The 10,562-nt window shown below is 37.3% G+C and overlaps 1 protein-coding gene across 1 annotated transcript; it reads right to left on the bottom strand.

Annotated features, from left to right (window-relative positions):
- Positions 1-1,129: 1,129 nt before the first annotated feature.
- LOC120292536 (probable disease resistance protein At4g27220) lies at positions 1,130-9,612 on the bottom strand. The gene is made up of 3 exons (XM_039310781.1): positions 9,500-9,612; positions 9,330-9,419; positions 1,130-3,422 (listed from the first exon to the last, which is right to left on the bottom strand). Exon 3 carries the CDS (start codon positions 3,329-3,331, stop codon positions 1,130-1,132), a length of 2,202 nt encoding a protein of 733 aa, XP_039166715.1. The 5' UTR covers positions 3,332-3,422; positions 9,330-9,419; positions 9,500-9,612.
- Between the last annotated feature and the right edge of the window lie 950 nt (positions 9,613-10,562).

Genomic DNA, 10,562 nt, shown 5'->3' with positions numbered 1-10,562 from the left:
CATTTAACAAATAAGAGTATAACGGAACATTTGATCGTCTAAACACTCTAATGCTCATGTACTTACGATTATGATTGCAAAATTATGAGTAAGATTGGATGTTACTCTTTTTTTAGTTCTTTCTTTCACTTTAATCAAGCGGATATAATAGAATTATACATATGTCCATTCATTATCAAATAAAGATCTTAAAAATTATTAGGTCGTATGTACTTCCTTCAACTTGTGGATATATCCATAAATGTTTGTGTATACATATTCGATTTTACCATTAAGCAATGATAAACTTCTGGATTATTTTAAAAAAATTATGCATCGTACAGCGCTTCTTTAACAATGTTGACAGCATAACACAAATAAGGTGAGGTGTAATTAACTGATATGTAAATGTTTTATGTATTCATTTATCACATAGCAATTCCATTTTGAAAAATTAAATAATTGTTTGTCTTAATTATTCTGAAAAACTAAATCTCAAAAACAAATTATTGTATTCTCACATATAATATACATGCACAAAATCTTAAAAACAAATTACATACCTGCTCCGCGTCAAATAAATCAACCGAATAGTCCGCCATTTTATGAAGCTTGTCATTTTTGGCAAGTGTCGTAATGTCAGCCTACGCAAATTGCATGACTTCACGTTGGGATCTTCATCTATTTCATCTCCATCTTCAGCCTCAGCATCTACAACAATATGTTGCATCAAGTGGCATCTGCATATTTCAATCTCTTCGAGCTGTGATAATATTCTTGTCATGGACAAAGGAAACAAATGTTTGATTTTACCACAGTCGTCCACCTTCACAATCTTTAATATGCTAAAGGATTCTAGGGCAAGACGGCCGCGGCAAATCTTCTCCAAGTTGTTTAGATTCTTAAGAAAAACGATTCCAATTTCGTAAATGTAGTGCACTGGACAATCTCCGTGGAGTGAACAACATACTGAAATGAGGGGCTATTTTGTACGTGAAGATGCTTCAACTCCTGAAAAACCTTCGACGCACAAATCATGAATGCTATCATTGCCATCTTGCAATCCATCCAAGTGGAGATCTTGTGTTCTTTGCAAACACTTATGCACCCACTCTTCATGAAGAAAGATTGCCTGAATCCAGCTTGAGCTTTAAAGTTCTGGATTCATTGTTTTTCCCAACCAACCCCAAACTTCCCCAATTTGGATATTATACTCGTTCAATTTCCCAAATGGCAAGTCTCTCGAGAGATTGACAGAATAAGGAATGGTAATGGACAGAATGCTCAAATTCTTCATGTTCTTCAACTCAGCTAGGCTAGCATTATTTTGTGGTGTTTTATCCTCGGCCTCCCACTGATCAAAACTATTTTCCATATAAAGTTCTTCTAAATTAACCAAGCTTTTGAGGACGCCGGGTTCGATAACTTTGAGCCCAGTGCACCCCCTCAAGTCCAAAAATCTCAATTCCGTTAATCCACCTATTTCTTCAGGCAAACGAGTGATTGTAGAGTCTAAGAAACTTAGGAATTGCAATCCTTTTAGCTTTCCAAGAACAGTTACATCCTCTAGATGGCAGTCATCAAGACATAAGGACTTGAGGTTTTCAAGGAGCTCAATCGATGGAGGTAGAGAGGTGAAAGAGAAGTCACTAATGTCCAAGACTTGGAGCTTCACTATAGACTCAAAAAACGATGGGGAAATTTTGAGAGATGATTGGCGTTCGAGTAGTAGAAGCATCTTCAAGTTTGGGCAGTCCAATTTTTCAGGAAGCTCCTCAATGCCAACCCTAGGGAAAGATATCGCCATGCTCTTTCTGAGCTCATCCTTTGACCATTTTTTAAACCCATCACCCTTCCTGCCGACCAAGGCGTTCCATTCCGTGGAAGCAATAGAGATGGCCACGTCAACAAATATGTCGTGCATTCGGAAAAATACCTTGTGATCACAATCTAGTAACAAAGAGGAGTCCTGTAGACTATGTAAATCCATCATTAACCTATCTCTTGCATTTTCGATGGTTCTGTTGAATTTTTTATATAAACCCAAACCCATGCAGTAGATGAGGAAATCCCTCGTGGAAGTTCTCCCAGAGTCTAGAGCACAAACCAAGAACACCAATCTGATTCTGTCATCTTCTAAGTTTTTGTAATGTAGTTCCACCTGTGATTTTAGATCTGACTCTTCTATATTCAATGCATTCCTCCATGCAGCTAAATCTCCATGCTTCAACCTCTTTGCCAACAAAATAATAAAAAGTGGCAAGCCTCCACAATTCTTGACCACTCCATCTACCAAGCTTTTAAACTCAGGATTGTTAACTCTATTCCCTATTGTCCTTTCAAAAAGTCTGCGGGCTTCTCCATGCTTTAACTCATTGACTTGGAATTCTTGGTCAGAGCCCATGTCAATGCACAAAACATCTCGGAATCTAGACGTTAGCAATAGCTTGTAGCCTCTTACTTTATTATCATGTCCACAAGGGATTCCAACTTCCTTCAAGTTTAACTTCTTCCATAAATTATCTAAAATAATGAGAATGTTTTTCGTAGGATCTTGCTCTAATCTCTTACGTAAATGATCTGCTCTCACACGAACAGTTTCCACATGAGTTAGCTTCAAGCCTAGCGTGTCAGCAATTTCTCCTTGAATTCTTTTTAGATCTGGATTACGTGATACTTCTGCCGTGGCAACCTCATCGAACAGCTTCTCTCCTTGAACTTGCCTTTTGACGTCCTCCAAAAACTTGGACTTGCCAACCCCACCTGGTCCATACACCCCAATCACATGGACCTTGTCATCAGCTATAGCCTTCATTACATCCTCTATGATTGAAGCCCTCGACTCCAGGGCATCTTCTTTCTTGTCAACAGATCTTGTAGCGGAAGTGGTGGCAGTGATTATTCCTGGCGGAGTATTCTCATAGTAGACCTTCTTGAAATTACTATTTCGACTTTTCTCATGGAGTCCCTGAATGACTTGAGTTGTCTCCTTCACCTTTTTGCCTATTGGATGGCGCACCAAAGGGTTGGGAATCCATCCACAAATGCAAGAGTGCTGTGCACTTTTGCCACGTTCTAACAGGTGTTGTACTTCATCAGCCTCCTCCATCACACTCTCTAGCCAATCCTTAACATCAGTGTGTATAAGCTTTCCATCATACCGGGCTTCATTGACAGAGCATTGCACCCTTTCCTTTGCAGTCTCCAGCTCTTGGAATCCATTTTCTAGATCTTTGACGTAGCTCTTGTAGCACAGCACATACCCAACTTGACGTCCAATGGGAGTAAAGAGGTACTCACAGAGTTTCGAAACTAGGTTCACCGCAACGGAAGTAAAAAAACCCCCAGTCATTTCTTCCTTCGTGTCTAGAAGTTTCTTTTTTCACCTCTTTCCCCTTTTTCTATCTCCTTGCTTTTGCTTAAACGAATCGGCCCAAATAAAACTGAACAGTGAACAGAATTAATCCCTCGATGTATGAAAATAAACGAAGAACAAAGTGATAAAACAGTGAGAACAGGGAAACAAAACCAAAGATGTGTGTGTGTGTGTGTGTGTGTGTAAGAGAGAGAGAGAGAGAGAGAGAGAGAGAGAGAGCCTTGGGTGTACGGAAGCAAGGACAACGTAATTAAACAGGAGAGTGAGGAACTTCAGGAAGAGCAATTTAGAATAATCTTAAGGCCTTCCACAATCTTAATACAATCAGAATGAGGAAAAAAACAGAATCCAAGAAAGAAAGAAAGACATCAAAACAACGAATGCAGAAAAAAAAAAAAAAACAAGGTAGCCGGAAATCCAGCATGGCATTATTTTTTGGAAATTGTAACACTTAAATGTCAATTCTGGCAGTGGAAGCCGAAAATCCAATAGGCATTATTTTAAGAATAAATTAGTCTACGTGGCTAGCTAGAGTTGTCCAGAGTTAGCAATGAATATACAAAACGACATCGTTTTATTCCTAAATCAATTTTTAATATAAATATTAATTATATTAAATTATGAGCTAAATTTTAGAAAAAGCGTGCAGTAGCATTCGACGAGGGCCTCCATAGCCCTCCCTGCCACCGCCCCACCATCACTAGAAAATGTCGATGATGTTGGGGCAAGGTTTGGGGCCATGGGCGGGCCAATCACCTTGGCCGACTGCCATCGAGGGCTTTCTAGCTCTCACCTAGATCTCGGGGGCAAGGATTGTGGCCCGCTCCCAAATTTGGCGAGGGTCGCCAACCCTAGCCTAATTGGGCCAAGGGCTACCGGCCGTCGATTAAGGCAACCGCCACCCTCGGCCCAGATGCGGGTGAGGCGATGAAGGCCCTTAGTGGTAGTCGGCCAAGGTCGCTAGCCCTGCCTAGGACTTGATGACCTCGGTTGACCCTCGCCCCATCGTAGCCAGCCCTTTTAGCAATGGTGGGGCGGTGACGACAAGGACTGTGGAGGCCCTCGTGAGAAAGCTACGGCCTCTTTTTCTAAAATTTAGTTTTTAATTTTTTATTTATATTAAATTAAAAATTAATTTTGGGGACTTATAGCGCCATGTGAACAGTTTTTTAAAAATAAATTGCCACATGGATATTTTTTTTTTATAAAAGAATTTCCATGTAGATAGTTTTTTTGAAACAAATTGCCACGTCGTAAATAAAGTCGCCATAAAATGCCAAGTTAGTACTTTGGTTAGAATTTCTTGCCATTGGCACTTAAGTATTCCATTCTTTTTGATTTTGACACTTGAATATACTTTTTGACACTTTTGGTACTTAAGTGTCTTGTACTAAGTTTTAGCACTTGTGGTGTCCGCACCTTTTCTCATCACCTTCTAAGTTTATAGTTAAGTGAATAAAATATCATTCTTGTTTGAAAATCGGTTAGTCATCATTTAACCATGCTTTTTGTTTCCCACTATTGCTTTTCCCATCTTCTTTTAAAAATAAATGATGGGTTAAGTTTTGTAAAATTCTATAATTGTAATGGGATGGCATGAGGCCATTTTTTACTAAGCACTACCGACTTTAATTTTTTACCTTAGCAAAGTATGCATTGTCCAACCTCTCTCTCTCTCTCTCTCTCTCACGCACGCAAGACGAATACGCATGGTCTTTAACAAACAACTTGCAATTAATAATTTGATTAGTTGAAAAATGAATAGTACTAAGGGGAGATGTTGCGGATTGAATTCATCACATGGTTTTGTTCAATTTGCAAATATAAGGAAAATTGTAAAAAAATCATAAACCTATACATTGATGTCAATTAAGTCATAAACCTTTGACCTAGTACCAATTTAGTCATTTCAACTAATTTTGGTTAGATATTGTTGACGTGGACGCCGGTCGGCTTACGTGGCACACTAGCGTTGATGTGAGCAACTTTAATAATAATGAGTCATTATCAAGACCCAAAGGAAAGACAAACTAGTTTTACTACAAAACAACTACAATTAAATAGGACTTTGGAAACTTAAAAAAATTTACTAAACCTTGAAAATATGAGAAATAAATGTAGCTGGTAGTAGACTTCCAAGTTTTACTAGTTCCAAAGTAGTTGAATTAATGGTCTACGAGGAATACTTCGGCATCATGTGGTCCCATAAACTAGGACGTTCCCCTCAAACCCTTCCCATCTTACAAGGACAGCTTTTTTGATAAATGAGCAGTAATTTACATTAGCTTGCCATAGATTCCCCTTTCTCGCTTACAATGGAAAGTAACTAAATTTCATCATTAATTACTTCATCACGATATACATTTTCTCATACTAGTGCGCACAATAAAATAAAATTACTTATTAATTACTTTATGTATGAATACATCCAGCTAATGGACAACTCGTGGTTAGGAACTTCCACTGTTGTTGATATTAATAGCTAGCCTATTTTATCACCGTATATGCTCTTTTGAAGCTTCCTTAATTAATTTGTCCTTTTCACGTGAAGTGATTTTCATATTTGGAAGTCAACGGGACAAACCAATCTGTGGCCCCTTTCACACGTAGTGGTTTTCACTTAACCACTTCCCTGAAATCCAACCAAAAAAAAAAAAAAAAAAAAAAAGCTTGAAAGTCAACGGGACAAACCAATCTATTTCCCGCTGCAGATTTAGCGTTTTCTTTTGGCATTAGTATATGCATTTCGAAGCATACCTTCATTGAGGGAACATAAAACAAAAATGCCACATTTGACATTTGGGAAAAAAAGAAATATACAATGATTCACAAAGAGGAGGTCATGTATCAATCGGCGATGATGGTTGGCCCCGGTGGCCCCGGTTTAATACTCACATGCGAGAGGGAAAGTATCTGATGCATAGTTGAGGCGGCAAATAAGGAAAAACCTCACACTAGATATTTGGAAAGAAAAGGATCAGAGCAATTGGTTATACCTTTTCAGCCCATAAATTCTCATAAAAGAGGTGCATATATATATATATATATATCAAGAGGAAAGCTAATCAACCAAAAATTGGATCGCATGCACCGGCTAATATTGGGCCATCCTAAATAATCGAGGGTTATTAGCAAACACTCCTCATAATTATATTCTATATTTAAATAGATGCATCGTTTCAATTGGATAATTCAAAATCTTACTATTAGTAGTGTTAAGAAAAATAGTTATTTACCTTTTTTATTCATATAATTTAAGGGGAGCTAATGTATCTAAACATCCGATATCATAAACAAAATTGTGCATGATAGCCATATCCTCGCACTTATATCCTTTTTTTTAGTATCGTTACTCATTAGTGAAGGTGAAGCTCACATAAGAAATCACAAAACACTCACTTGTTACCCGTCATGTTATTTTAAAATTTTGGCTGTCATACATAATCTTAAGTTGCACCTTTTATTCACAAGTTGTCACTGATGATCCTAATCTCCAAAACACTTTTTGTTTGTAATTGTTACAAATTACATGGATATGTTTTCTACAAGTTTGTGCAGTTTAGAAAGGTTTAAAGAAGACCGAGCTTGTCTAAAAACATATCTGGTGCCCAGCTAAACGATGGCGGGATAGCCAGCTAGGTTTGGCTGAATACGGACACCCGACCCAGCCAGTGTTTGGGCCATTTTTGAGTTTGAGCAGACATTTGGCAATCTTAGGACATGCATGACAACAATTCTACTTCTTTATTTTTCTATTTTTCTGTTCTAAGGAACATGTTTGGAACATAAATCTTTTTAATAACTCAATTTTATTTTTTATTTTTTGGAACAAATTTTTACTCTGGAAATAGGTTTGGAATATAAATCAAAAGATTTTTTTTTTTTTACTTTTTATTTCTGGAGCAAAAGTGAGAAATAAAATTTTTCTTGTCACTCACTCTTGTCACGCCACCAATCATTGGCCACCGACCTCCTGCCTTCTGCCATGGCCGCTCGTTGCCAACCTCCCACTATTCGCCACCGGTCACCCATCGACCGCCTTCCGCCACCACTCAAGTGGGAGAAATTTTGTGTTGTTATCAAATAGGGAATATAAATTTTTTTTCCATTATCAAACACATACTTTTGCTCAGAAACTCGTCCGAGAAATAGAAATAGAAATAGAAAGATTAATTTATGAGTAGAGATTGATTTTGAAACAAAATGGTTATCATTCGCGCCCTTAATAAAAAAAACTAGTCATTATAAACGTTAGTAATGGCTCGGGGATTGTGGTCATCGATGGAAATTAGTCGGGAGAAATTATTTTTCAATAAAAAAAAGGGAGCCCATTGTCTTGAGCATGTGTGTACATGAAAGTATTTGCAAAATCTCTCTTTTTATCACTTTGCAAATCAACTTCTTGTGAGACGAATTGTTTGTAAATGAATTCACCTTGCTTGTGGAGGAATGTTGGTTTCATTGCAAACCAGCCTTTGCACGAGGTTTCAAAGTTAGTGGAATGGGCTTCACTCATGAAAGGTCTGGAGAAGTAGAGTAGGCGTGGATTTGGGCCAAATCACTATAAATCATTGTCATTGGTTTTGGCCTGTTGCTCAAGGGCGACTCTCACTTGACTCACAAGAGCAGCATTATTATTAGCTTTGATAGACCATGCTGATTACTAGCGGTCGAAAAAACACCATTGTTACAACGTTCGTTGTTGACAAATCGCCGCAAAAATTGGTTAAAGAAATAATTAAGTCACAGTTAATTACAGCCAATCGAAAGGCCTTTCTTTAATGAAAAAGAAATTATAAAGAAGGGCTTTCCCTCGATCTAGCTAAGTTGAATATGCGACTCGACAAAGCTAGGCTGCAGTGTAAAAAGTTTCCAAAATTATAAAATCACAAAAAAAAAAAAATAATTATAGGACTACCTTGCCCCAATTCACAGGATCAAGTTAAAATCACTAGCTAACTAGCAAGTTCTGCATTTAAAAAGAGGAGATCCAAAGGTTCGAATTCTATCTATATATATATATTTCTTGGGAGTGATTCATAAGCAACATACCCTAGTTCACTCAGTCTTTTTTTAATAAGTAACCAAAAAAATCACATGGATTGACTACGTTGATTCAAACAAATAAGCAAATAAAAAATATATAGTATAGTCCAATGAACGGTACACACGTTTCAAAATTATCTAATACAAACAGAGCACATGTCAACATGAACCGAAGTGGGCTAATATAAAAACATTTAGAGTTGTCGGTATCCACTTTTTACTAATATGTCAGTTTAAGATATGTTTGATGTAGTGTTAGTGCTCACTTTGATCATCTGTTATCTTGTAGCCCTAAAAGAATGAAATGGATCGACTTAGTTGATCTTGTGGGGTACTGCGCCGAGAAGCATAAAGAACATGTGGCTTTAGACATATACAGGGAAGTTGGGGGGAAAGTTACTAGGGAGAGCTCACGATGAGTTGCACGTTTTAGTAGTCGTTCTTAGAGCTGGAAGTGCAACAGAGGCGGAATGGAGAATGAAGGAGCAAACCAACAATCTACGTTTAGGAGTGCAAAGCTCTCCATTTCGGCAATCAAGCAAACCTACAATCTACGTTTCTTTCTACTTTTTGGCAATTTACGTTTTTCTCGTGATCTTGTATTTTTTCTCCATATTAGCTTCACATAAATTTGCACTCCGTCAATACACACTTGTGCGCGAGGTATCAAATTGCGGAGTGAGGGCCAATATGCTATTTCACTAAGTTCAACATATCAAACAATTTATACCAACTGGTTTGAATGAAAAGCATGTAGTAAGAAAAATAAGTAATATATGTGATGATAATTTCAAAAAAGAGATTTATGAATTTCACGTGTCATTATTGTATCAATTATAATGGACTAGAGAATGAAGATTGGGCTTTTATGGAGGAGAGCACAATGATATAATTACTATAATGAGTTTTGTATTTGAGAATAAGTTACCTTTGAAAAGATCAAGTTGTACCCAAATCTTGAAAGGCAGTACAATTAGAGGATTTGATTATCTTCAGGCCTCGATGATTTTTCGTGAACCTGGAGTTTATCAAAGCAAATATCTCAGAACAAAAGGCAGCGTCTCTGTATATTGGCGTGACTGGCGTGGTGTTCCTTACCGATGCGTTTCTCTCCTCCAAGCACCACTAGCCCTTGAACAAAGCTTTACCTTTCCTCTTGCCCCAAAGAATGAACAACGTGTGCTTAAGATATAGGATATCTTTAATGAGGCAATTTTACTTCTATAACCCTCTCGCCTTATGTCCAAGACCGGCAAAATAATATCTTCCTCTAAATTGGCAAGAATGCCCACCGTAGATCTTAGGATATTTTGTCAGTCTTCTTGGTAATTGGACCGCGTGGCCGCGCAGATAAAAGTGAAGGACATTTGGAAATGGTAGAATTAGAATTCATAGCTTTTGTCCAACTTGGCTAACTCAATAATTGCAAGTGATCATCAGACAAAGACAAACAAAATAAGGCCACCAAAAATCGCGACTTTATAGACAGCCAACTTTAAATCACCATTTTAAACAATCTACATAATTTTATTTTCATTTCACCGAAGTTGAATCACCACTTTATCAGCACATAACTTTGATGGCGGTCTTGTGTCCCCACCCCCAATCGACCACCTGGTCACTAGGGCCACACGCCTCCTATAAAACATAACTTCCTGAAAAACTCTCTTTATATAATTTGTGGAAAAAGTTTAAGGACAATGAATCCATCCCTATTTAACTTTTTTTCATGTGTTCAGTGTTGTCTATGTATTTTTTTATTTTTTATTTTTTAACAATGTGAAATCTAAACTATATGCTTTTTTACTCAAGTTTGCCCTTTCGTTAAAATTGCAAAGCAGAAATACTTTCATGGCTACTAACGGGTTCATGACAGCGCTAAACGACTAAATTATAGGTGAAATGGAATGGTTTGGTTGATTAGGATAAAATTATTAGAAAATTAAAAGAAAATCACAAAAACTAACTGAGAGAGAGAGAGAGAGAGAGAGAGAGAGAGAGAGAGAGAGATTATCACTAAATCTAGCTAGGTCTATTAGATGCTAATTTAATATTTATGTATGTCATTTTCATGGTGAAGTAAGACGCATGTTTTTCTTTCTTAACTTTTTTTTTTTTTAAATTTATTCTTTCAGAAGCTTACTGTATTCTTAATTTAAAA

The sequence above is a fragment of the Eucalyptus grandis genome, chromosome 4, assembly GCF_016545825.1.
Source record: "Eucalyptus grandis isolate ANBG69807.140 chromosome 4, ASM1654582v1, whole genome shotgun sequence".
Lineage (NCBI taxonomy): Eukaryota > Viridiplantae > Streptophyta > Magnoliopsida > Myrtales > Myrtaceae > Eucalyptus > Eucalyptus grandis.
This window is presented reverse-complemented; position numbering and strand designations above follow the sequence as displayed.

Bases quoted from the DNA above. Each gene is read 5' to 3' on its own strand.
- LOC120292536 (XM_039310781.1), bottom strand. From the start codon at position 3,331: ATGACTGGGGGTTTTTTTACTTCCGTTGCGGTGAACCTAGTTTCGAAA.